General features: G+C 39.8%; 4 protein-coding genes across 7 annotated transcripts; 2 read left to right on the top strand and 2 right to left on the bottom strand.

Annotated features, from left to right (window-relative positions):
* The first annotated feature begins 250 nt into the window (after positions 1-250).
* slc20a1b (solute carrier family 20 member 1b) lies at positions 251-12,820 on the top strand. The gene is made up of 11 exons (XM_015003882.2): positions 251-551; positions 1,576-2,277; positions 2,389-2,529; positions 3,047-3,132; positions 3,316-3,412; positions 6,785-6,904; positions 8,568-8,843; positions 9,528-10,155; positions 10,279-10,464; positions 10,596-10,680; positions 11,527-12,820. The coding sequence occupies exons 2-11, from the start codon at positions 1,929-1,931 to the stop codon at positions 11,686-11,688; spliced, it is 2,130 nt and encodes a 709-aa protein (XP_014859368.1). The 5' UTR covers positions 251-551; positions 1,576-1,928; the 3' UTR covers positions 11,689-12,820.
* On the bottom strand, positions 12,709-16,532 carry LOC148156000 (uncharacterized). Of its 3 annotated transcripts, XM_088010982.1 has the most exons (13): positions 16,138-16,532; positions 15,579-15,632; positions 15,465-15,491; positions 15,230-15,280; positions 15,109-15,144; positions 15,004-15,024; positions 14,885-14,926; positions 14,367-14,411; positions 14,227-14,259; positions 14,118-14,132; positions 13,997-14,028; positions 13,894-13,917; positions 12,709-13,014 (listed from the first exon to the last, which is right to left on the bottom strand). In XM_088010982.1, exons 1-13 carry the CDS (start codon positions 16,190-16,192, stop codon positions 13,003-13,005), a joined length of 447 nt encoding a protein of 148 aa, XP_087867108.1. In that variant the 5' UTR covers positions 16,193-16,532; the 3' UTR covers positions 12,709-13,002. The 3 variants fall into 3 exon arrangements, with proteins under 3 accessions (XP_087867108.1, XP_087867107.1, XP_087867106.1); XM_088010981.1 differs by lacking the exon at positions 12,709-13,014 and having other exon boundaries at positions 13,897-14,028; XM_088010980.1 differs by lacking the exons at positions 12,709-13,014; positions 13,894-13,917 and having other exon boundaries at positions 13,966-14,132.
* Positions 16,533-17,481: 949 nt separating this feature from the next.
* On the bottom strand, positions 17,482-23,642 carry pcyox1 (prenylcysteine oxidase 1). Of its 2 annotated transcripts, none has more exons than XM_015003897.2 (7): positions 23,413-23,642; positions 23,095-23,233; positions 20,923-21,129; positions 20,678-20,852; positions 20,366-20,577; positions 19,213-19,365; positions 17,482-19,122 (listed from the first exon to the last, which is right to left on the bottom strand). In XM_015003897.2, the coding sequence occupies exons 2-7, from the start codon at positions 23,195-23,197 to the stop codon at positions 18,452-18,454; spliced, it is 1,521 nt and encodes a 506-aa protein (XP_014859383.2). In that variant the 5' UTR covers positions 23,198-23,233; positions 23,413-23,642; the 3' UTR covers positions 17,482-18,451. The 2 variants fall into 2 exon arrangements, with proteins under 2 accessions (XP_014859383.2, XP_087867105.1); XM_088010979.1 differs by having other exon boundaries at positions 23,533-23,626.
* A 690-nt stretch (positions 23,643-24,332) lies between these two features.
* timcc (TIM double twin CX3C motif chaperone) lies at positions 24,333-27,056 on the top strand. The gene is made up of 3 exons (XM_015003902.2): positions 24,333-24,611; positions 24,691-24,831; positions 26,472-27,056. Exons 1-3 carry the CDS (start codon positions 24,525-24,527, stop codon positions 26,658-26,660), a joined length of 417 nt encoding a protein of 138 aa, XP_014859388.1. The 5' UTR covers positions 24,333-24,524; the 3' UTR covers positions 26,661-27,056.
* Positions 27,057-27,530: the final 474 nt, after the last annotated feature.

The raw sequence follows: 27,530 nt of genomic DNA, 5'->3' as shown, positions 1-27,530 counted from the left end.
CTATGGTCTTAGTTTAAAAGATATTCATTCATTTGATTAACGTTTCCTAAAAAAAAAAAAAAAAAAAAAAAAAAAAAAATCCCCGCTTTCCCAAGAAATCTGACCCATCTCTGTTTGTGTTGCATCACAATAGAGTCCTTTTCCGGAGGAGGGGAGGGCTACATGCGCCGATCACGTGAAGGAGGAGCTGGAAGGGGCGGGGTTTCCTGCAGGGTGTATCCAATAAAAAAAGGAACCCCCGTTGTCTCACAGAACCGGCACGAGCAAGTTTCATACATGCGCTAGAGAAGCCTCCATTCAAACGGAAACCTTTCTGGAACTTTAAAAGCGTACTTATTTCAGATATAGGTGTTGTCGTAGATATATATCTTTTGGCGCACTAATTTCTTTATGTTAGTGTAGACAGCTTTTGAAGGAATATTTTTAATCTGTTTAATTTTTCCTTATCCCGCGCGCGCTATCGCAGAGAACCGTTTGTGAGCGCGCGCGCGCTAATTAGCTTACCGGCTAAAAGGAAGTATTTTCTTCTGGACCGACTGTCGTAACGTGTGGTAAGTTTACTACTTTAATATCTTCATCAGCACTTTGAGCCCTCTTTTTTTTTTAGAGGCATGATACTGTATTTTAAGGCTGTGTAACAACTGCCGATGTTAGCCTATAGCTAATGGCAGCTCGAACAATGTTGTCATCACAAACAACAAGTGAGCTGGGAATAATAAACTGATTGACTTATTACGAACTAAATATTTCCTAAGCTTTTAACTAAATTACAGTTGTTGCCAAAAATAGGATATGGGGCGTGTACCTTTTTACATCCATTGTCATATAAGCGAACATTTTTGTGTGTGTTTAGAAATAGGTGACCCTCCTTGACATTAACATTATTAATATACATTAAAACATTATATTTATTGGATGAAAACTAAACTGGGTCAAGACGCAGAAGATCCACTTAGTCGATGAAGATACCGCATCTGCAACTGGAGAAGTCTGTACCGACTCACATCCGGTTACATCCCCCTCGTACGAAAAAAAAAAGAAAAAACTCGGCAAACATAACTTATAAAAAACCTCTTTTGCCCACAACAGCGAGTATGGCAGTCATAAAGACGAAATAAAGACTACACTGTATCTCTCTCACTGCTTCTCTGTTGTCTAGACAGTCTGAGCCGCACGTACAGAAAGAGCTCGTGTTCCTTGCTTGGTGTGAATGAGTGACGACACGTGCACACGTAGTAAAATCGTGTCTCCACTTAAGATAAATACGCCTTTTATCTCCACTCTTCTTTAATAAATGCGATTCCTCTGATCAGGCAGCTGAAAACAAAATGTTTCTATCGACCGAGATGTACTAAAGGTCGTTATTGATAGAAGACTCTTCGTGCGCCATTTCCTCAATATGGCTTCCCTTTAGCTTTCTGGAAAGCACGCAGCTGACGATCTTCCGGTATAGGTAGTGGCTTCTGGATTTTCATGCCGTCATATGCCACGTAAAAAGAGGCTTTTGTCAATTTGATGATTGTTTTGGTGACTTTCCATAGAGATTAAAGGTTTTTTTCTGTTTTCTCTTTTCAGAATGTTCCCCTGCCTACCTGCAGTCACAGTTGCACAATGGCTGGTTGCACCGTCTGCTTGATAGCCAAGCACCACAACAGCAGCAAAAAATCTAGTATAATTACTGGATAGCAATAAATCTTTGGTTATACCTCTAGTTTACTTTAATTTCTGGTCAGTCCCAGATTTTTACAAATTTGCACTGCTGAATCTCAGTAACTCGGCTTATAGAAAAGCTATTTATTTATTATTATTATTTACATAATACCTCTTGAATTTATCAGCTGCTGTTTAAAAGTAGCCTTATCGAAAAAAAAATTTTTTACATTACTTTCCCTTAAAATTGTGAAGTAATTCCAACACAATCTACAATCATGGTTTCACCAACTACAGCCGCAGTTATTTTGGCTACTGCTGCAGCAGTCATGACAGACACTCCTATGACAGACTACATGTGGCTGCTGATCGTTGGCTTCATCATTGCATTCGTCTTGGCCTTTTCCGTGGGTGCGAATGATGTAGCAAACTCATTTGGTACAGCTGTTGGCTCTGGGGTTGTGACCCTGCGACAGGCCTGCATTCTGGCCACGGTGTTTGAGACTCTGGGTTCTGTCCTTCTCGGGGCAAAAGTGAGTGAAACCATCCGCAAGGGTATCATCGATGTGGGCATGTACAATGGCTCTGAGCATGTGCTGATGGCTGGATCTGTCAGTGCCATGGTTGGTAAGTAACCTGTACATAGTTTAAAATGCAGTTTTGGGAGAATAAAGCACATAGAGCTAAAAAGTAGTTGATTAGTTTGTCCTTTAATCTGTTTTCTTTCTTTCTCTATAGGTTCTGCTGTATGGCAGCTGGCTGCCTCTTTCCTTAAGCTCCCCATTTCTGGAACACACTGCATTGTTGGCGCTACAATTGGCTTTTCGTTGGTCGCCAAAGGTCAGCAAGGAGTCAAGTGGCTTGAGCTTGTTCGTATAGGTAAGGAACACATTTTACTTGCTCTCAATTTACTATAACCTGCATTTACACTTCAAATATCTTATGTAATTGCACATAATGTGTAAACTGTAGACATGAAGAGGATAAATAACAGTGATTTAAATTTTCTCCAAGCAATTCAGGAAAACCTTGAATTAATTTATTTTTAATACTGTGTTTTCAGGAGAAAACAATTCATTTAATCTTTATGCAGTTACAGCGGTGATGTTTCTGTTTTGCTATAAACTATTAAAATGAATATATTTGAGGCTTGGCTGAACTTTTGTGATAGTAGGTTAAAATCTATAGTAACTGTTATGAAAACTTCTGTATATTACAAGAAATGTTGAATCTGGTTGAGTGTGACAGACCTGAAAAGACACTTGAATTGCCACAGTTGTATTTGACTTGCTGAATAACTTGAGCAATTTTCCAAGGATGTTGGATTTTGGAACTGGCTAATGAGTAAAAAGGAAAAAAGTGACATTTGATGTTAAATCAGAGTTTCTGTTTTCAGTTGCTTCCTGGTTCCTGAGCCCCCTTCTGTCTGGAATAATGTCGGCTGTGGTTTTCTACTTTGTGCGCATGTTCATCTTGCAAAAGGTATGAAGATTGCTACAAACCAGTTGAATTTTCTAAGCTAGGAACTTGATGTCTTTGTTTCACTGCATGGAAATGCAGTCCTGTCTCTATATGTCCACATGGATCACATTAAATTTATTACCTTGTAGCTGTTTGAATACGGTAGAACCTGCAAATCTGAATTGTTCTATTTCTGTCCCACAGAAAGACCCTGTGCCTAATGGCCTGAAAGCCCTGCCTGTCTTCTATGCCGTGACCATGGGGGTCAACCTGTTCTCCATCATGTACACTGGAGCGCCGGGTGAGTACCATTGTCTCGTTTTTCTCTACGTGACTGCCAGCAGCCAAAACCTAAAATAAACGGCTCCCTCAGACAGCCGAATGCCCACGCATATATTCCAGGCAGAACCAGACTGTTTACCACTTTCACAGAAGGCGTGTTTATTTTAACATGTTTTTGAGGCCCTCTTGTTTGTGGTTCTGTGTGGGTCATAGCTGGAATGAAGTTTAAGAGTGGAGCACAACAAGGGAATGGAAACTAGAATTAACTCTGAGCATCTTCAGACTTCAGAGAAGTAAAGATGAAATGGTTATGATTTTTCTTGTGCCTCTTGTTATGGTAATGCTCTTGATAATTGTTAGTTGTCTTAACCTTCTGGAAGCATTTTATTAAATGAGGTGCTTTTGCTCCTTTTGTTTTCTTCTCTCTGCAGGGCCAAAAAGTTCAAGATGTTAGCTGGCCTGGGCCTTTAAATGGCGGCTATAGGCCAGAGTTTGACCACATTTGGTGTGCAGATGTGCATGCACATCGGCGCATTCAGAGGAGATCACTTGCACTTCCCGCATAGATAACCTGGCTTAGACAGACACATTCTGTAAAGTTGTGTGAGGTCCTTCCCATCGGAGCACACAATATACATGAGGACCAGTAAATGCGTACCTCGCATGAAAAGGTGTGAGACTTCCCTTAGAGATCTAACAAGCTGCCCCGTGTTAATCACATTAGATGAGGACTATGAACAGTGGTTAGATTCACATTAAGCATTCATACATTATTATAGACAGTTGAAACATGAATAAGCTTTGGGAAAAAAAGCATATACTACAGCTTAACAGGATATCTTTAGAAAACAAATAATTATATAAATCTAATCCAGCAGAAACACTTTTGTAATCGACTCTACTCTGGAATAAGGCAGACTCTTATTTTTGCTGATCTGTGTGCTTTAATGCAGCAGCTGCATCAGTATCTGCAACGAACAGAGTACAGTGTGTCCTGCAACAAGACTCTACTCCGAATCAACATGTTAGCACATTACAGTGAATGGAAACCGGGCTGTCTGCAGCAAATTCCTGCTCTCAGTTTATAAACAGCCATATGAGAGATCTTATGTTGGCAAATGGAAAACTGAATGCAGTATGAAGCCAGGACTTTAAATTTCAGCTGATTATCCATTACAGATGGATGTCTCGTGTTACCCGAGGTCTTCTCACTTTATAAATCACTCAACTGCTTTAGCTCCACTGCAGTCCTGTCCAGTATCAAATGATGTGCCTGTACAAAGATTTGTTCATGGTGCTAAAGCAAATGTCACATAAGCATTGGTGTTAATGGGGTAAACTTCTGACTGATGCAGACATCTAACTTCCCTAAACAAAATTACTTGAATTTTTTATTATTATTTTCAGACATTTTTGGTCTTTGGACAATTTTAGTGTAGTCCTGGAGACGATAAACGATCCCCATTATCACCCCACATTATCGGTTATCAGCTGATAACTGAGTCTCACTTCATCATATATTTGAGAATCAGATAACTTGAGATTTTCACAAAACACACTCCAAACCAAGACACAATGGTTTAATTACTTTTAAAGATTTAGATTTTAGACACTTGTAGATTCCCTACTGTGATTTTCTAGCCACATTAAGGCCGTTAGAGTAACGGGTGGGTGTCCTTTTGCTTCTACATCTTGACTGCCATTGGTTTTTGTGAGCTGGAATAATTTTTTTTTTTTTTTCCTTTTTGTAAGCAAGGGGAAGTAAGTATTTTGTTCATCCAGCTGACCAGCAGTACATGATAAAAGTTGCTAGACTGGGTGACATAACAGGGGTTCTTCACCCTGGTCTTCACAACTCATGTTCCGACATGTTTTAGATGACTTAAATGACTCATTGACAGGCTTCTGCATGCTGAGGATGTGATGAAATCATTTAAATCAATTGCGTTGGAACAAAGATTAATCTAATACATGAATGATTGTGTGCACTGGGGAAGAGCATTGAGACTGCTTTATATAGCCAGTCACTGGCCCTTCTTTATTACTTTAAATCTTGAGGGGAAAATGAGAGAAATCTTTTTTTAATTGACTTTCTAAAAGTTGACACATTTAAGGAGCTTGTGGTTAACACTGCACACCGATTTCATTTAGAACATGATGCTTTAACTCCAATCAAAAAACGAGCTCCCTGGGTCTGAGTTAAATGTATAATTGCATAACTAAAAACTTTATTGGTGAGTGAGTCATAAAGGGGAAGTTTGAGCAGTCATCTGTTATTGAAGTGGATGTTAATTTGCACATGTGGCAGCGGGGAAGGGAATACAGACCATGTCATTGTGCTTTGTAGACCACAGAGTACTGAGGTACCAGAGAAGGGTTCTGACAGACATGGTTAAATTTCACCTTCTGTTGTGTAATATGCTCTTTTCTTTTATGTGGAAGTGGCAACCAGTGTAGTATTCGCAGCTCCCCTTAATTTTCCTATCTCCTCGCACGTAAGCGATCACGCCCTGACACACCTCCCCATAAGGGAGCAGGACTACTGGAGCCTTGTCGTCGTCTTGTTCCCGTCCTGAGGGGAGTGCGCTTACATTGCGCAACTGAACAAACATTGGTCTGGTGCTGCAGTCTTGTGTTGCAGCGTGACTCACCGAGGGGAGTGTGCTGTCACTGTGAACTCTGCCCTCAAATTAACATGGCAGTGGACACATTTTTTTTTTTTATGATGTGTCTTTGACCCTCATTTCCTCTTGTTTATCTTGCACTGCCAAAACAACTTAAATATGCACACTCAAGGTCACCCTAACGGAGCAAGTGTCCGGTGTGTGTTTTGTAGTCTTTCTGCTCACAGGTAATCACTGTCGACTCCAACTCTTTGTTAGACAAAGATGGCTTGTTCCTCTGGGAAATTCAAATGAGTTGCTTGTACTGTGCTGCACCAGTTTTGCTGCAGTCTTGGCAGGAGGTTACCCTCACTACGGTGAAAAGTTTCAGTGTGCAGTTTCGCACGCCTCCCTTTTTCTAGTTTTCTTTCCTTTTGACGAACTCGTCTGTGTGCATTTGTTGGCTGGGCTCTTAGGGGTCATGTTGACATTTGTGCTCTCTTACCTGTTGGGCGTTGCATAAGCGTTCGCATACGGGGCTACATGTGCTGTCCATTTTAAACCATGTGCCACAGTGATGCAGTGCAGTCAAGTGACGATGCATGTGCTGCTCCTATGAGACGTAAGATTACTAGTCTTGCGTCTCAGATTTAAAATGTCTCCTGTAATCCATGGTTTGTGTTCAGTTTTATTATTTCATAAAGGTAGCCTCTGCTGCCTTGTCTTATAAAACGTTCTGTTTCTATTTGCCTTTTTTTGTGTTTGTGTGGACCCTGGCGATCTCTCAGAGCTGGGAATTGACAACATCCCTTGGTGGGGGATCCTGCTCATCTCATTGGGCTGTGCTCTGCTGACTGGCATTGTGGTCTGGTTTGTTGTCTGCCCTCGCCTCAAGAAGAAGATTGAACGTAAGTCCAAGTTATGTTTTCTTTATGTGTGTTTGATTTCTGAAGTGACTTTTGAAGCCAGTGAACAATTGGTTTTCATTTAACTCCAGCCTAGTCGCGTTGAGAGCTCGCATAATCCAAATGGATCTAAGGGATATATTTTACCCGTGGATTCACAGAGATGAGTCACCTGACACCTATTTATGCTTCATAATCCTGGATTAATTTTTTTTCTCCCCCTTCCAATAAATCAAGAGGGTTTTAGGGCAGAACATTTTGTTAACCTCTTTAAATCCTAAACATAGCTTTTATTCTCTGTACACTGATTTGGTCGTATCGCTGTTCGTCACACGACTTCAAAAGATGTGACAACACAAGGCTCTCAAAAGGTTTACAGTAGTTATGTAGGTCTTGTGGATCATTGGCTTTACCTGATAATGCGTCCTTTCTGGGTGAGCGCCACCTTACAAGTCGTTTAATTGGGTCAAAGTGATCTTCTAATTGGGCTTTAGCTCTCTGACTAAAATAAGCCTGGGTTGACTTGAGGTGTTCACATGGCTGGGTTAAAAAGAAAAACGCGGGTGGTGACTGCAGCTCTGACCTTGGGGTTTCTGAACAGTGTATGGTTACTTTCTGGTTGGCTTACTCCAGCGTGTTTACTACAGAAAACATTAAGTGGAATTTCAGGACTTCTTGGTAGCACGAAATGTCAGTTCATGTGAGCCTCAGGTTGTGTTTACTGTTCTGTGATTAGGTACAACCTTGGGGTTTCTGAACAGGGTAAAGTTACTTCCTGGTCGGCTTACTTCAAGATGTTTACTACAGAAAACATTAAGTGAAATTTCAGGTCTTCTTGGACCTGAAATTCAACAACACCTAAAATGTCAGTTCATGTGAGCCTCGGGCTGTGTTTATTTTTCTGTGATTAGATACAGCCTTGGGGTTTCTGAACAGGGTAAAGTTACTTCCTGGTTGGCTTATTTCCGCATGTTTACTGCAGAAAACATTAAGTGAAATTTCAGGTCTTCTTGAACCTGAAATTCAGCACCTGAAATGTCAGTTCATGTGAGCCTCAGGTTCTTTACACTTTCCTTTGATTAGGCACGCTGTTCAGAAATCTTGCCGTTCCTGAACAGTATAAAGTTACTTCCTGGTTGGCTTACTTCCGCATGTTTACTACAGAAAACATTAAGTGAAATTTCAGGTCTTCTTGAACCTGAAATTCAGCAACACCTGAAATGTCAGTTCATGTGAGCCTCAGGTTCTTTACACTTTTCACTGTTCAGAAACCTTGCGGTTTCTGAACAGTGAAACGTTACTTCCTGCTTGGCTTACTTCAGTGTGTTTACTACAGAAAACGTTAAGGGGAATTTCAGGTCTTTTTGTAAGCACGAAATGTCAGTTCATGCGAGTCTCGGGTTGTGTTTACTGTTCTGTGATTAGGTAACCTCTTGGCAGTAATGTAAATATGGTCCATTTAATCCATTTATCTGATCCTGTGAACAGAGCCTCACCTTTAAACTTGGGTAACATTACATTTGTAGGACAATAGTCCTTTGACTCTGTAATTACACATATCTTAGGGAATCTCACAGATTAGGCAGAAGGAAAACAGCGGCTCTGTTTGGATATCTCAGCTGGTTGGTGTGCATGTACAATCTCACCTTGATGTCTCTCCTGCCAGGAGATATCAAGTCTTCCAGCCCCTCTGAGAGCCCCCTGATGGAAAAGAGAGAGCTCAAAGAGGCCCACTGTCCCATCCTGAAGCAGACTGCCAAGGAGACGTCTACACCTGCTGCGCCAGCTGTCACTCAAAACTCCTCTGAACCTCAGCTGGTCGTTGAGGAGCGGAGGGTGGCGTTCGACATTGGAGAGTCTGAGGAGGGGGAAACTAATAAGGAGCGCAAGGTTGCTTTTAACATCGGGGATTGTGATGACACAGATGACTGCAATACGAACGGTAAGAGATGATGATGATTTAGAGCTTTTGATTTCTGCAAATGCTTTTCGCGATATAGGCGTTTAATAGAGGTCTATACTGATAAGTTTTTGTTTTAAATATCAAAATTATTGCCAAACTGGAATGCGTTTCCTTTTTTATACTCAACTTTCACTTCAGTGTGTTTATGATTTTTGAGTTATGAGTCACAATGTGGAAACCTTAAACTGCTGCTGCACAAGTTACTCAACATGTTGCTAGGTAACCAGCATGTTGATTTCTCCCATCCAGTTGCTTAACTGGCTGTGATGAGCGGCTGAATCTTTTCCTCTGTTTACATTCTCCAAAATATGGATGTATTATCTATTGATATTGATCAAGTGTCTATTGCAGTATATATTATTGATTTATTGCCCAGCCTTAATCTCTGGTGTTTGTTAATCTTCATGTTTTCTTGTTCTCAGATATGAACACTGATACTGATACTAAAAATAGCCAAAATTATTTCACTAGTAGCTGGTAGTTTTCCATCTATATTTAGGAAGTACTGACTTAAAACAAGCTATCTTGCTGAAAATTTACTCGCAAGTTAATTTTGTCTTATTTCAAGTGTTTGCACTGAAAACTAGACCAGAAATACTTGGTAAGATTTTGTTTTTGCAATGAATAAGACATTTTATCTGTATTAAATTTTTTTGTCTGCAGCCCAGAAACAGCCTCAAACAAACGACCAGCTCCAGCTCAACAACCAGCATGGTAACGGCTCTGCAAATGCTCCCAGCCAGGTCCACTTCAACAACCAAGCTCAGTTCAACAACAGACCGGCTCAGATCCCCAGCAATGGTTACAGTCAGTACCACACGGTCCACAAGGACTCTGGCCTCTACAAAGACCTGCTGCACAAACTCCACCTGGCCAAGGTTGGCGACTGCATGGGCGAGGCGGGTGACCGGCCCATCCGAAGAAACAACAGCTACACCTCATACACTATGGCCATCATCGGCCTACACGGTGACTTCAGGCACAAAGAGGCGGACCCCCGCGTCGGCGAAGAAGGCGACAAGGCCACGGGCTCCGCTGGTCAGGAAAAGAAGCGTGTGCGCATGGACAGTTACACTAGCTACTGCAACGCTGTAGCAGAGAACACAACTCCTGAAGCTCTGGGAGAAAGTGATGTGACACTAGAGATAGGAAACGAGGATGCGGGCAGCAACCATAGCTCTCTGGATGACAGGCACGAAGAAGACAAGCCTGAAGTCTCCACTCTGTTTCAGTTCCTTCAAATCCTCACAGCTTGCTTCGGATCTTTCGCCCATGGTGGAAACGACGTGAGGTAAGGACTCTGTACAGCACAGGTCATGTTGTACTGATAAGATAACAGCAGGTTTGTGGTGACATTTTAACTTGCCCCAACTCTTTGCCCAGTGTGTGAATAACCTCTCTGCTTCCTCTGCAGCAATGCCATTGGACCTTTGGTAGCTTTGTGGTTGGTTTACTCAACGAGCAGCGTGACCTCTAACGCACCGACACCCATTTGGCTTCTGCTGTACGGCGGCGTGGGCATCTGCATCGGCCTGTGGGTGTGGGGTCGCAGGGTGATCCAGACTATGGGCAAAGACCTCACCCCCATCACGCCTTCAAGGTACAGAAAACAGACATCACCCCCTAACACCGCATCCTGTCCAGACATTACAGAGTACTGGATTTAGCAGGCCACTCAGACACATCCTCATAAGTCCTGACTGTTTTTCTTTTCTTTTTTTTTTCCTGCAGTGGTTTCAGCATCGAATTGGCCTCAGCCCTGACTGTCGTGGTTGCTTCTAACATTGGTCTGCCTGTCTCAACCACCCATTGCAAGGTAGGCCAGTCAAACTCTGTGGTTTGTGAATTTGACTGAGACATAGGGAGGCTGTTTAGTATGACGGAGTCTAAAGTAAACAGTCTGCCACTTGGTCCAAATATGGACAGAGTTCCTCCTGAGTAACGTGATGCCTTAGAAGTGTTCACAGTCCTTGGACTTTATCACATTATAATCATAAAACTTTAATATGTTACGCGATTTACCAGCATTAACACATATAACAACTTTTTTTTAAGAGGCTGTTATTTGTGAAAATCAGGAAAGTGGAGTGAACTGAAATTAAGCAACAAAAAATTCAATTAACAGTTTAGTTTTATAGAAAGTCAATGTGAAAAAGGTGCTTTGGTTCAATGAAGATCATAGATTCATGAACAAATATTGCAAACAAGTAGTGAAATTGTATCAGAATTAAAAATATTATTTAAAATTTTAGACGTAATCAAATTATTAATGCATCACTTATTGTGATAAATTAGTTCTGATAAAATATTTGATCCCTACTCTAAATGCATTCTACCTATTGGAAACTATGGAGGAGGTTCATTTTCCAGCAGGATGAATCTGAACCTGCTGCCAGTGTTTGTATCATATTAATGTATTTGAAGTCTTATTGAAAGTGTTTGGAAAGACTTCAAAATGTATTTCCACAAATTAACTCTGTCCAGCCTGCGCCTTAGCTGTCATTTTCATTTTTGCAACAATAATTGCAGTAAAAGTTGATGGCAGAATGCAAATGCACACAACCATCCATTTTTCGTTCTACTTATGGAGTGTTAAAACATTTGCAATGCAAAGTTTTACAAAATGACACATCCAGGAGATTAACGAGCGCGTTGCTTCCAGGTGGGGTCGGTGGTGGCAGTGGGATGGCTGCGTTCGAAGAAGGCCGTGGACTGGCGCCTGTTCAGAAACATCTTCATGGCGTGGTTTGTGACCGTTCCCATCTCCGGCCTGATCAGCGCCGCCATCATGGCCATCTTCATCTACGCCATCCTTCCGATTTAAATGTCGCTTACCTCAGGCTGACGACGACGAAAGGAAAAACGTTTGAAAAGGACTTATGATATGTGCCTGTGGTTCATATTCAACTTGGCTTTTGCTATTCCTTTTGGAATATCTTTTATGTTCATTCTTTTACATATCTCATCATTTCATTTCTGTAAATTCTTGATCTTTTTTAATTCTTTTTTTTTTTTTTTTTACTTTTCCAGTGATGTAAATACAACCATCTTATTTTTGTTGTTGTTTTGTTTTGACAGTATTGGAAATGCAGTAATAAACCTATCACACCTGTAATTTAAAGTATAACACATGCTGAAAGTAATTTAGATGCAAGAGCTGTACTTTAGGATTAAAAACAAGATGCATTGCCGTATTTCTCTTTACTCCAGAGTAATTAATAATTTTCATATTTTGCATCTGACTTTGTTATATGCCCTGAATCCGTACGTTGCATTTGCTCTCATAAAAGAATCAGAAACAAGTTCAGCTGTTAAAATGGTTTATTCTCCAGACTCCGTTACAGTGCAAGATGTAATTGTATACACTGGATGACCACTTGCAGATTAATATGGAAAATACTGTATGCATTAAATTGTCATTTCTTGAACAAAAGAAAACAAAGCCACGTGCACAAACAGCCTGAAATTGTTCACCTCAGTTTTAGGATGCAACAGAATGTCCACCAGCGCGTATAATGTATTCCCAAACGAGTCCTTAAGTCTCCTGTTGAAACTTGATTGCATCATCCTTGATGGTTAATGCTTTAGGCCTGCTTTAGCCTTGTATTTTCTAGATCCCCTTGTAATCACTACTTTCAGTATGTTTTCTGTACCGTTTGCACCTTCTGAGACAGTTAGGATACTTTAGCTAATACACAAGTTTTAAAACTGGAAGTGAACTGATCCGATTGGCACAGAGTTGGCCTGTTTTTCTTCAGAATGGGGGCAAATATACAGTGTGTTGCATGTGGTCACTTGACTGCAATGCTGAATGCATTTCAGACCTATAGATGCTGTAGTTGCCTTATTTTTTTTTTTTTTAGGTACCAAAGATTATTTTTTATTTTAAAAAGCACATCATTCTTTTGCTCCACAATTGTGGATGGAAAAAAACTCAATAAAAATGGTAAAAAATACTCCGTCTGCAACTCTTGATTTCAGAGATTCTTGTGAATCAAAGCTTCCCTGTTTTGGCCTGTGACTGTGAAGGAAAACAAAAGGATAGGTGGGATTGTTTTCCCTTTTATTGATGGAAAGCTGGGTGCAGCTCCGGGGTGGCGATGAGTAAGCGCTGGGGCCCACGTGTTGCAGGGATTTCTCAGTCATACATCTGTGAGGGAGGAACAGACAGAATTCCTTTACGCCAGCTTTTAAAAACACCACAATGCAGTAGTTTTCCATGGCTTCGGGTTAATGAATCACACCCCTCCTGGGTTTTTCACATCTCGCAACTCCAGAGGGAGGAAGATGAGTTATGACTGCAGCAATGTTTCTCTGGAAGTGCCGGCTTTTGGTCTGCAATATTCCCTGCCTGTTTGGGTTTGCTGCAAAATGAGTTTCTAACCACGGCTGATAATCCCCTCATTGTTCCAACAGCAAACCTAAACCAAAATCAGTTTATTTCCCCAACATTTTTTAGAACATCTTTGCTCCTAAAATAACCAGAGGCACATGAAACTGTATAAATCAAGCACAGTAAGTACCTGGGGACAGATGCCTCTGAGTGTCCTGGATTCATGTCCCAGATTTACTCACACACTAAGAGAACTGTGTCAAAATAAACATCTTATTTTTTTTTTTTTAGGTCAAAGGAGTTCATATCCGTGGTGACATAATTACACCTTTAAAGTAAACAACAGTTTTTTGTGGTGTGTGTGCAACCTAAAGTGGTCAAACCTTTTGTTTTTACAGCAGACTTTATTCCACAATAAAAGTTTGTGACACTATTTTAAAAAGTCAAGCCCAGACCGGTTGTGACTGGCTCTGTTTTTCTCTGTCTGGTTTATTGCATAACCCACAATTTAAACTTTAGCGGCTCAGTCCAAACATCTCACCACATCTCGCCTCTGCAGGTAGTTTTGAGTCGGCCTCAAAGAATGTTAAACACTATTTCTGATCTGAGCTTTTACTGTCTGAATCTGAGCAGTTATAAATATACCTATGCCGTATCTGTGCGATATTACATTAAATTGTTACTTAAGTTTTTCACCTCTTTCTTGGGTGTTCCCTTCAGCTGCAAGGGGAAACAGAAAAAACAGTTTTTAGACCAGGTAATCGATCTCATGAGGGATTGTCTCAGTGTTTTCACGTACCACACAGTTGAGTGTTGATGTCTCTGGGTATTCTAGAAAAAAAGATTTTTATTTGTAAAACGTATTCTTGCAATGAATGAATTAATATTGAAAAGAAAAATAACAGCACAAAAAACCTCACCTCTCCTTTGCCTTTCTGATAAAAAAAAAAAATCATAAACATAAGCATTATCAGGAGAGCAGAAACTAACCCTTGAATTGTTTTTTTTTGTTTGTTTTTTCACACTCACCCTTAGTGCCCTCAGAGGACTCTGACTCTGACTCTGTGTGGAAAAAGGGACATAAATGCAGCTATTTAGACTTAACGCAATGTTTCACCGTCACGTTTAAAAGTTGTGTTTTACTGCCACCTAGAGGCTAAACTACAAACCTGCGTCACCTTCCTCTGCGGCACCGTTGGAATCCGCTGCTCCCTCTGCAGGAAGACAGCGGTATAGTCAGACAACGCTAAACACGGCTAAGTCCACTTGATCCCGTAGCATTCTTTGCTTGTTTTTTGTTTATTTTATAAATTTCACTTTCGTATAACTTTGGCTGTGAACTGCAAATTGCAGAATTTTTTGTGGGAATTTTCTTTTTCGATATCTCCTTACCCAAATCTCTAAATGTGCAAACCAATCTTCAAGTGATTATTTTTGTGTCTTTCAAAACTGATCAGAATCGATTGCTGCAGATCGTTTTTGACGCCCCGGAGCTCATAAAAATCTAATGTGCAAATATAAGAAGATGGGAGAAAAACTAAGTAGGTTAAAATGGATACAATTTTAAAAAATGTTATGTATGGTCAGGACAAAGATTAATACTGGTATAAAAAAATAAGAAAAACATGTATTTCCATGGTAATTTTTTAATCTTTAAAACATTGACTGTGACATGTTATCCACAAACCTTTGCTTTCATCTTCACTTTCATCTTTGTCATGTTCCTCTACTGTTAAAACATTTATAAAGGAAACTTTAGCTTTATGTGGGTGAATATGAATTATTGTGTAAAGGACCAGAACTCACCAGATCCATCCTTAACAGCCTCTGTGAAGTTAAAAGGCTGCTTTTACCAAATGATCAGCTGGATTTATTTGTGGGAAAAGTCATGATTTCTTGTTTTATTCTTACCAAGAAAGCGGCTATCTTCACTCTGCTCCTCTGTAACTTGAAAAAACAAAACAAAAGAAACAGTTAAATTTTTACATATCTGCTTCTTTTTCAACCATTTTATTGTCAGATTTAAACTTACTGTTCATCCGCGCTGCTTCAGCTTTTTGAGCAGCATCAAACTCCATCTGGTCTGAGAGAACGAAGCCATGTAAGTAAGAAAAGACAGTAAATGTCAACATTCTGATAAAGAGACACTAAAAATACCAAAAGTAGATTCAAATTTAGGACTTAATGATTTTGGGGGAAATCCAGATTTTTTAAAATCTATCTAAATTATTATTCTGAAAAAAAAAAAAAAACAGTTGGTATATCACCTATTTTCTGCAGCTGAGTTAGCCCATCTGCACAGAAGGAATATGGTTAGGGCTTTTCTGTCAGCTTGTGACATCGTCCATCACTCCTATTTTTATGAATAAACTTTTACTCACCATACTGAGTAACGTCTTCCTCTTTCTCTGCCGACTCCAGAGAAGCTGAGAGGGCTAGAAGCAATGATGAATATGTAAAATGATGAAAAATCCTCCCCCAAAAATTTAATTTCTGAGACACAGTTCATGCATTAAATCTAAGAACTACTACAAATTTCAGTTTAGAAAGGAACAGTATGATATTTGATGCACTTTTTTAAACAAAGACTAAAGATTTATGCTTTTAAACTTAAGTCTGAATAAGTCTGTAATTTCTTTAGTGTCCACTGGATTCAAATCATCTTCATTAAAGAAGCTGCAGCACATTTACATATTCTTTATGTGAAACAACAGTTTAAGACACAGAATTGAGGAGCTCAGCCATAAAGTAAAATTGGAAATCGGTATCAGCAAAGAAAAGCCTGAGTAAGCTAGTAAGCTAACTTCAGACAAGTTTAATCGTTTACAACCTTTCATTTTACTTACAAAAACAACATAAAGGGTTATTAAAGACCAGATATCTAACATTAACTGTTTTTGGAGGGGTTTTTATATATATATATATATTTCTGACTCTCACCAGAGTGAAAAGCTGCCACAGCAAGGACGACAGAAAGCGGCACCAGAAATCTCATGTTGGCTGCTGGTCCGGTTTGTGCAGGATTCAGGATGTCTGAGCTGCCTTGTTTGGGGCCCTTATATAAATCTTCAGTCCCATCACATGTTTTGCATCCACAAGCGGCTCTGGTACCATTGTCCCTCCCCACCTGAGAGGACAGCTTGGTGGTGCATCACCAAACAGACGTATCCTTATTCCCTTTGTCAAAGCGAGGCATTGTTGGCTCCCAGGGTCACATGGGGCTTTATTTGGGAAGTGAGATGAAAAGGAAAACAAAGGAACTCCATGTTATAAAGGCTGAAAACAATGTTTGTCGGCTTTGTCGAATGGAAATGGTGACTTCACAGAACACACTTGGCTCATGAAGGACGGGTCACAATGTTTGTCGATGCAACAATTCCCCAGTTTATCCCGCTGAGTATCAGAGATATTGGGATAAAAGGTGCATGGTTTATTTTCAACATCAAAATTACAGTAAAATTGATAAACCCATAGTTATGGATTTAAGACTAATCTGCATCATAATACCTGTCACAGAGCTTGAGCTTTAAAGATGAAAAAAATTCATATTGTTTTGCTTCTCTTCAATATGGGCCATCGGTTCTATCAATAATTTAAGGTTTAATTAAAATCTGGACTTTTTTCCATATTTGTTTCAGTCCAACTTTAACAATCTTTAGTTCTGGTAAAACAGAAATATCCTTTCTAGTTTTTTTCTATAAAAAGTGGGTTGATTTTAAAGAGTTTCTTTACATTCTAAAGTTAGTTTTTAAGGCATCGTCTCATCCACAGCAGTTTTGCTGTTGAGTGTTAATTTTGTCCATTTTTTAAATATCCAATTGTGAAATTAGTTTATTTAAATTTATCTCCATTTAATTCACAACGAATACAACAGGAACTGTCTGAGAGGAACAGGTTCAAATGCTAAATCAGAATAATTTGGCCTAGATTCAGTTCAAATTGATTTAATTTATTACAATACCTCAAAATTTAGAGTTTGAGTAAAAATAAAATTTAAATTGTAATAGCAATAGCCCACATAATGGATTCACAGAAAAACCTCGTCAGTGGATTCATTTAAACGGTGGAGATGATCAAAACAAAGATTTTTGTCTGAAAAATATGTTCCCGGGATAAAATCCCGACCTTGGTTTAGATTTTGTTGTATCTGGCATTGTATTATTTATTTCTACTACTTCACTATTCATGAATGTGCATGGAAACAGTTTCAAATGTCCTTAGCTCAGGGGTTAAAAGTTTGGCCAGAAGGTCTGCAGAAAAACAAGAATCAGAAGACAAAGCAGAAACGGTCTCATTAATTTATTATGATTGTAAACGCATTTTGAAATCTAAAGTACTGTTTGGGCATTTTCAGTGTGGTTTAACATGACACTTATTCGGAAAGCAGTGTGTAAAACCGGAACCTAGTTAAAGTGCCACTTTCTGTAAAACTCAAGAGAGAAAATCATTTAAAGGTGCTTAACGAGTGATTTTCCCCCAACTACAATTTCTGTCCAAAAGTACAAAAGAACCTGAAAGTAGAGGACAAGTCAAGTATCTTTTCCCAACATAAGTTCTGACTATAAATCAGAAAATTAAAATGATCCAAGAAATGAAGGGGAAAAAAAAAAGAAACGCCAAGCACAAAAAGCAAGTTGGTCCTGTGCTCAGGCTTTTCTGACAAAAATCTCAATAAGGACCAGAAGAACTTTCCAAAATGTTTACTACTCCAACTCCGATTTCATTAAGGCACAATCAAATTTCTAAAGCTATTATTTTTGCAGTTTGTCTTGGAATAGGTGGCACTGAAATCTCTGAATATTCTCAACCTTTGGTGCTCGATGCCTGAACTTGGCAGCAAAACTCGCAGCACTTTGTTGAGGAGGTAGAGACACTTGGAAGTTAACGGAAGACGAGTAAACCGATCGGAAAAATCCTCCAGTCAGGAAAAAAATGTAGCTAAAAAGCCATGAAGACAAACTGGAAGTGTTGAATTATGTTTACGACAAGTGCAATGCAGACTAAGACTCAAAGGGAAAGAGGGAAGCTTCCAGATCTACCATTTAGTGCGGCTTGCTTCAGTGTTAGAACTATTTTTACATTGTCTGGTTCAGTCTGGGTAAGCAAAAAAAAAAAAAAAAGAAAAAAAAAAAGAGAAAAATAAACTGTTGCATGTTTTAAAGTGGTTTTGTTTGTAAAGAAAAAATATTTTTCATAATCATGTAATCTGTGTGGTTGAAATCACAGGTTTGGTTGCTTATCCCGATTTGATTTTTCACAGTTCTCCTCTGAGCCGCATGTGCAGGTCCTCCTGGTCGATCTTGTCGGTCTGTTCGTGCCAGCGGTGATGAGCCAGCAGGGCCACGTTCCGGGCCGAAATGACGCTCATTTCCATGGCGCTGGCCGCCCACTCCACGGCGTTGAGGTAGTACAGCCGGTTGTGCAGGACGAAGGGCGGCGTCTTCCGGTGCGGCGGACGGTAAGACGGGTAGGCGAGCCACGGGGTCTCGGACACGGAGTCGTAGGACAGAAACATTTGCTGCAGCTGCTCCGGGGTCAGCGGTTCCGAGGAGAACACCTTCCAGACTTTAGGGCGGCTCGCCGGGGGTCGCTTGTAGCCGTCGGGGATGTGCACGGGGTCCAGAGAGCTCAGGCTATTGATGGCGCAGCCCTTGGAGTCGGTGGTGAGGATTTCGGACACGGTGAACTCGGAGGCGGCCTCGGCGGTGCCCAGGTAGGACACGTTCAGGGTGCCGTGCACCAGGGTGGCCACCGTCTGGTGGTAGAGACCCGGGTAGTGAGTCGGGATGGGAGGGGAGAACCCAGAGAACGTGATGTCAGACTTTCCCTGATGAAGTGGCGTCGCTATGACGACAATGTCGTACAGAGAGTGAGCCGAGCCGGATTCTCCGACGTAGTTGAGCTCGTAGTAAGGGATGGTGCTTCCTGAAAATAGAGAGCAGAGGGGGGACTTGGTGAAGCAGGGAAAATAAAATAAAGACAGCTTTATGCTAAATGAAGCAACGTGGAGGTTACCCCTCTTTGATGGTCGGGTCTTCATAGAAATGGAGCTGACTTTAGCAGGGATGAGATCACTCTTGCTGTGGTAAAGGAGTCCAGAGCACACTTTCTTATTGCCACCGTCCACTGCCCACAGGCCCGAGTCCGTCCCAGCTAGCGACACCGCCCCTGAAACATTACATGTTAAATTCACTCTGGAAGGATGAACCCAAAGTAAACCTGATATTGTAAAACTGATGACAGTTTCAAATACTTACTGACCCCTGACTTTGCTCTCTGCAGGCCTGTTAGTGAAACTTTCCCTGTTTTTAGCTTTTGTTTAATATCTACATTTCTCACTTATTGTACTTGTTTATCAATCAGATTTTATTTGTATAGCACATTTCTGCAACAATGCAGTTCAAAGTGCTTTACATTATAAAAACAAGAAAATGAACAATTGAAACATTACATTTTTCCAATTGCCAACAAAGTGTGGCTAGTTTCATTTATTATGGTACAAAAGCAACTCTAAACAGCTGGGTTATTAAGTCCAGATTTTTTTTAAAAATTCAGTGTTTTGGCTGTTTTACAATTTTTCAGAAAGTTTCAAGGAGAGTAATTACGTTAAAAAAATTAGAAATAGATTAGAAATATCTATTTTATTATTTTTTTTAATCATTTTCATTCTTGAAACTTCAGAACGGAAGCGAAGTGTTACATAAAAGGTTGTGTTTAACCCCTCAATTTAACTTTGCACTTTAATTTCTAAACGAGGTGGCCATCCTGGTGCATATGAAACGTTTTTGCACTTAATTTTTTTTTTTTTTCCATACTTCAAACTTGAGACCAAGTGTCATATTGTTTTTTTTATAGAATAAAATGGATTTTCTTTGTCATATTTCTTTTACTAGCTTAAGTGGCTACTACAGAAGGAGAACATTTGAAAGAAGGAGATCTGATGTGCGTAAAAACAGTATGGAGGATAAAAAAAAAAACGTATCCAAAAAAAAAAAAAAAAAAAAAACATGCATCATTTTCCTTTTACGGTACTTCTAATTATGCACTACTTTTTAATTAATCTAGCTCCTAAAATTCCCCCCAAAAATACTCACATTACAGCCAAGTTGTGCTTGTAATGTGAAAAAAATTGTAAAAGAGGCTCGCGTATTCCTGTGAAGACACATACCCACAAAGCCATTGATGCGGACGCTTTGGCCATAGTTCACACGTGTTATGGGAGCAATAATATCGTTGATAAAGGCCTGTGAAAATCCATCTCCCATCATGGCCTCCTCCAGAGTTTGATTCATCAGCGTGAGGAAGCTGTCGCCTCCCATGGCGTGCAAGAGCTTCTCCACAGTGGAGAACGAGTAGCCGTACTGCTGGTACTGGTAGATTCTGTCAACAACAGGATGTACAGGAGAATTAGGGCACCTGCAACACTTCTGAGCTCATGTTGCAGCATTGCAACTGCAAACTGCGAAATCTAATTTCTCACCTCATAAATTTGTCCAGAATGCTCTCCACCCACATCTGCATGCGGACAAAACCCAATCCATAGCGCCAGATCATCCTGATGAAGTTAACAATGAACCAGTCGCTCTCTTCAAACACAAGCTCTTTCCCATCGAAGATCGCCATTTTCGAGGGGACGTCTTTCCTCTGAGGAATACCTGTTGACGAGGCATCAAGTTTAGAAAATCTGATGATCTGTCAAATAAGCCGTGGTTGTGTTGACGTTACCTATTTTTTCAATGAACTGCTTCATGTGTAGGTTCAGAGGGTGGATCACAGCACCTCCGGTCTCGTACTCATAATCCCCCATCTTCACCGTTGCCAGGCGCCCTCCAACTGTCCCTGACTCAAACACATCGATCTTGACAACAGGTCCAAACTCCTCCCTCAGGTAATAGGCTGCGGCTGTTCCGCCGATCCCTGCGCCGATCACAGCTGGAAGAGGAGCAGAGACGGGAAAGTAAAGCACACAACGTGTGTCAAAAGCCTAAAGTGACCCAATTCCGACTTTTTTTTTTTTTTTTTGAGTAATGCGACCTGTATCTGATCTTTTCATGGCAGTGTGAACAGCACAGGTCGCGTTCATCCGAAATGAACGTCACTGATACTCAACAAATGTCACTATTCTGCATCCTTATATGCGCAAGCGGGAAGAAAAACAACTTTGACGGACTATAATGAGGATTAAGTCGTTAATATGCTGCTCCGGTTGGACAACAACTTCAAATATATAAGCTAAGCTCCACAGTTAGCCTCCATGTTAACTTCCGTTAACACTGAGCACTTCTTTTTATGGCGGTTGGCAGAACACAGAGAACGCTGACGCTATTGCGCCCTCTACTGCGCATGCGGGACACTTTTAGGTCGTTTGCCCCTTCAGACTGCAGAACACATAAGGCGTTTTCGCACTGCACAGAACGTAACGGTTGTGTTCGCATTACAACTTGCGACCGGTTCCACCCCATGGAACCACAAGAGCTGTGGTTCCAATCATAGACATAATATAAGATCGGGATCTTACATCATGTCTATGGTTCCAATCGTGCCGGCCAAGCGGTTCTGCTTAGAACCAGCAGCTGATTGGCCGCTGGTTGTTATGGAGTCAGACATTGATTTTCCATTGACAGCTGGATCTCACTACTATATTTTGTAAAGAGTCTGGAACAGTCTACGGTATTTTTCTTCCGTATTTCTCCTGGCAATACGGAAGTCGTTCAGCATTTTGTCTTCTGAGGGTAGCTTGTTGGCGTAATTTAATTAATTGCATGAGGTTGATGAGCAGCAAAATTAAATCCATGTCGTCCATTGTTGTTGTCGTCGTAGTAGTAACTGTTCTTCTTCTTTATTAAATTGGCAGTTAGCAACCAACCAACTCAAACCACATTGTTTAGTTTTAAAAATAATGACGTCCGCACCGCTTCGATGGCACCCCGGAGTGTAATGCGAACACAACCGTTCCGTTCCTTTCCGTGCAGTGCGAAAGCGCCTATACAGGTCGCATATGTGTGGAAATGTGAAAGGACCCGCAAAAAAAAAACAAAAAAAACAAAAATAAATTAAAAAATAAAATCCGATTTGACAAAAAAATCGGAATTGAGTCACTTCAGGCTGCAGTGTGAACCCAGCCTTGGATGTCTCCCTGGCCCAACACACTTGAATCCAGTAGCTGAATCACTTCCTAAGTGCAGTCAAATTCTCCAGAGTCCTGCTAATGACCTCATAATTTGACTCAGGTGTGTTGAAAGTTGCAGGAGACTGGGTCTCGACTGGAGTTGCCCACCTCAAGGTTAGGGTTTGCTGCATTTAGCCAAATTTAATCCAAGAAAGCAGCAACATGGTTAATAAAAGAAAAATTTAGATTTTCAAGTTGTGGCTAAGGAGCCGAACAAAATTATCCAAAGGGCTGCAAATAGCTGCCAGGCCACACCTTGGACACCCTGCTTCGAATCATACAGTTTTAAAAGGTAATACTACCAAATGCTAAAGACATTAAGCTTTTAAATTTGAGGAAAATAAAAAACAAACAAAATAAATCTCTTGAAAAGATAAATTTCCCATATTGTGTTATTTAGCACACAGAAATAATTTTAGAAAAGCGAGATAAACATTTTTTCCTAGAATTTTTGTATATATAGAATTTCTAATGGAAATTGATTACATTTTGCATTTAAGTAGATTCAGAGAAAATGAGTCTGACGAAAGAACAAGTTTCAAAAGACTTGTAATTTTTTTTTTCCAAAGCTTTGTTAGTTCACAGTGACCCAATGCAGATATCCTGCACATAACCCATCTTACCGAATCCAATACTGGACCTGAATGTTCACTCCAAAGAAGTTTGAATGAGCAAAATAACCAGTACGGTGACTCCTTCATGTTTGCGACAGCGTAATTTGTACTTGCCTATTTTCTTTGGCTGCTCCGGAGCTGAGGCCAAACTTCTCTTCCCAGACTGCCAAAGCCCCAGGAACAGCAGGGTTCGCAGTGAAAACGTGCGTAAAGTCATTGTGGCCGTTGTCTACTGGTCTGCAGTCAGGAACATCTGTGCGTGAAGAAGAAACAGGAACCACTGATAACTTCTCCTAGGGGTCAAAGTTCGCACACCGCACTGCTGTACATTACACAGCAGAATGAATCACTGTGATTTCAGCTTAGATCTGCCAAACCATGCGGGGGAAAACGCAGTACTATCTTTCTACAGTCATGTTCAATGGTACTCACAATTTCAAATATCACCACAGAGGTGTTGATTCAAAAAAAAACTTTGACAGAGTTCGACGTAAGAAAATACATTAAAGAGCGCAAAAATCTCCTCTAACTACTTGAAAAACAGAAACTCACTGGTTATGAAGGTAAACGTAAAAACAGAAAGTTAACGAACTAGAGCAGTTTAATGGTTGAGTCTCTACAGGGAATCGTGAACGTCGCTCAGACTGAGAACCAACTTCCGGGTTTGAGCTTGAATTTCACAATAAAATGCACTTTAATGTGTAACCGCTGACAAACTACAACAGTAAAACAAAAAATAACTGAACTACGACCCTAAATCATAGGAGACCACCACAGCCATATAACATTGCTTTGTGAAAAATTCAAAACTATTTTTCATTGTTTGAATTATATTAGTGATCAGAAAATTGCATATTTGTTTATTAGTGCAAACGCCACTTTCTAGCACTTTTGTTCCACAACAGACCTTAATAACTTTGGCAAAAATAAAAACAACCACCTAATATTTTAAAATGTATAAGAATGACACGAAAAGTACTAGTAATATGTTTTTACGGTTGTCATTATGTTGGAATCTATATGCTTTTTAAATTTTTCACATAATTTTGCGACCCAAAGGAAAATATATCCATCCTCTTTTTGCTCAATTTTATATTTATTTTTATTTTACATTCTAAAAATGGAAACAGAATAATGGTTCTTTGAAAATGACAATAAATTTCCTACAACAGGCATTCAGCTAAAACTATAAGTTGCCTTTTTTAAAAACTGTCGTGTGACATTTGTGACTCTAAGCGAGTTTTATTTGAGAGTAAAAATAGCTAACGGGGGAAAAATGGTTGCATAGCGCTATGGACAGCGTGTTGGCTTTTATTTTGAAAAGCTTAAGGAAATAGGCGGAAGTTGTCACTCTCCATCGAAGAAACGGAAGAAAGTCGGAAATGACCCAATCATCTCTAATCTTGGACCATGCTTGAATGGAGGTGACCTTAGTTGTTATCAAATTGTGAAGAAAGTTGTGCGGCGCAGTTGGACTTCCGGTCTCGGTTGAATGAGAAACTTGCTCTGAGTGTTTTTTTAAAGGAGCAGAGAGGCCTGCAGAGATGGCAGAGGCACACCAGACACGCGTTCAGAAGGTGGTGGAAGAAATGGTCCAATCTCTAGAGAGGGACCACATCCGAAACATGCAGGTTAGTGATCTTTCTCACACCAGCATGGCGCTTTGTTAACCAATAAGTCGTCCTGACCGGCTGCTGTTTTGTGCTGCAGGGACGCATGTTCAAATGCAGCGCGGACTGCTGCGGCCGCCCCTCTGACTCCATGAATCAGGTGCATCAGTGTATCGAGAGGTGTCACACTCCTTTGGCCCAGGCTCAGGGGCTGGTCACCTCAGAGCTGGAGAAGTTTCAGGTGAGGATCTTCAGCCTCACAAACCTTCCTCAGCCTTCTAACACAACCACAGGTTTACAGAGGAACAGCCTCTTACTTTTGGAGGGATTAAGTGATATTTTCTGATATTAGTAGTTCAGCACAGTCCAACTGAAGCAACATGCACCCTATTAAAAAATAGCGAGAAACCCCCTAAGATCTGCAGCACATACCAGATATTTGCATGATCTGCATAAAAATACATGCAACTTTTTTTCCCCCTTACTGTCTGATATTAAATCAGATTAAACTACCCCTGTTTTGGTCACTTTGGATTAATCAAAAGAATACTGTTTACTAAATGCCAGATTAATGGCAATTTTGTTTTATTTTCCTCAAAATACAAAGCTTACATACATTAAGGTTACTTTGGCTTTAAGAGCTTCTGATTGGTTAATTAAAAAGAACAAAGAAATACACTTGTGCATGTTTTATAAAGCAGCGCCCCAATCACTCTGCTTCCACTACCTTGTATGGCATCAATAATGTACAGCAGTAAGACACATAAATGTGCTAAAAACACTGCTACTTGCAATAATTCTTGCATATTTTCTTTGTCAGCCAGCTACAACATAAAAGTTGTAGTGTTATCAAGTTTATATCTATAAAATCTAAATATGTGGCAGGAAATTGTCCAAAATCTAGAGCTATAAACATAATATTTATACAGTTAAAGCAAAAGTTACAATGAAAACTATCAGTTTCAATAAAAAGAAAATTCTTTTGTTTGTGCTTAAGATGCTGGACAGAACGGTGCTTCTCATCAATATTAATTTCCATTAAGACTGCACAATATATGTCATGCATTCAGTTAAATACAATTGTTTCACATTTTCATGTTATCTGTGGGGGTAAAGCCACATTTTACTCACTTCTCTCCTTTTTTCTGCGTCATCATGTTCTCAACACTCCTTTAGCATCTTAGTAAATATATAAGGTTTAGTCACCAGATGCAGGAAGGATCCATCCTGACTAAATATATTATTGAGACATATTCATAGCTCTTGAAACATACTAGTCTACCAAATATTGCATCCAAGCAGTTCTTTTGCAACTCTTTTGTTCCAGGCATTGAAAACTTAGTCACAATTTACTGTTAAGCAATGTGTGATGACAGACTGGGATGAAAATCACCCACAAAATGCATCTCGTAAATAATATCAAAATGAAATGTAAAGATTCTGAGTGTAATCTGAAAATAAGATTCATGAAAACTTGAATTCCAGCTCAAATCAGCATTGTTTTGTATATTTAGAAATGAGTCACTTCATATTAAAGTGACTTTAGGAAATCTTTTGTGAAATATATTTCTCTTGGTGTTTATTGAGAACATAGTTCATTAATAATTTGTAATATTTTCTATAGGAATAAATATTAGAGGGAGAAGAATGACTATTTGAATTATTCTTTAGAAATTGACTGTGTGTTTGTTCATAATGGAAGTAATATAATTACTTACATTATGAACAAATGTGAGTAAAAGAACAGCTCTATGGAGGAAAAATGCTTTTTTACATATTTAATTGAATCTGCCTTTTTAATATGAACCTATTAGTTTGTTCTGTGTTTTGTTGCTTCTGTTTATCTGTGACAATCAGCGTCTTCTGTTCTGCTGTCCTCAGGACCGTCTGACCAGATGCACGATGCACTGCAACGACAAGGCGAAGGATCTGTTCGACTCGGGATCGAAGGAGCCGGCCGTCCGATCGCTCATGGACCGCTGTGTGGGCAGCTGTGTGGACGACCACATCAACCTGGTCCCTAGCATGACCCGGAGGCTCAAGGAGAACCTGGACTCTATACCGCAGTGAGGAGCAAGTAGTCTGGACCTGGTAGACGCCAGGTTAGTGACCTGAGGATTTCAGGCTAACCACAAAAGAGCAGTTCAAAGACTTTGATAGTTATTGTGAGATTTGTTACTAGAGCTTAAAGCTAGTGATTTATCTAAATTCAGACGTCCAATGTCATGTTACCATGTGTAAACAATGCAGCGATGGTAGATTTATTTGAAACAGATCTGACTTTTAATTTTACCAGAGCAATGTTCCCTCATGTGCATCTCTTGATGGATTTTATACGCAGCTCTTTCTGGTCCTGCTACTTTGTTTTGTTTTATTTTGTCTCAGTTAGTTTTCCAGCTTTTTGTGATGGTGTCTACCTCCACTGCTGTTTATATGTGTGAAATAAAATAACAATCAAGGTAATAAGTTTTGTTTTATGTTGCTTTTTAAAAACAATTGAAACATTTTTTTTAAATGGGAAATTTGGCTTAAGAAAACCAATTCTGTGAGGAAACTGAAATCTGAAAAGTAAACTGAGGAAAACTACAGTTCATTCTGTAGCTTTGATCATTCACCTAAATAAAAAGTGATGTTGTAGAGCCCCCTGGAGGACAGAAATAAGTTGAAATGGTGAGAAAAAAAACTTAAAATTCTGTCATGATTAGGGTCAAAATATTGAGGTTAAAGTGGAAATAATATCTTAAGTTTCAAAAGTGCTGCTTCCAAGCAGGTTTGATATGCCTCTGCTAGCTTAGGAGAATATTTATACACTGAAAGAAAATTTTATAAGAGGTTTGGTTATTTACATAAGCATGAATAACCAAGTGTCACTTCTGTTTTATTCTTGACGTATTTTTTTGATTTTGTTGACATTTTGGCTTTATTGTTTTTACTTTTCCA

Source organism: Poecilia mexicana, unplaced genomic scaffold, assembly GCF_051168715.1.
Source record: "Poecilia mexicana isolate PSO_F unplaced genomic scaffold, ASM5116871v1 scaffold_12, whole genome shotgun sequence".
Lineage (NCBI taxonomy): Eukaryota > Metazoa > Chordata > Actinopteri > Cyprinodontiformes > Poeciliidae > Poecilia > Poecilia mexicana.
The sequence above is the reverse complement of the archived record's forward strand: the minus strand, read 5'-3'. Positions and strand labels throughout refer to the sequence as shown.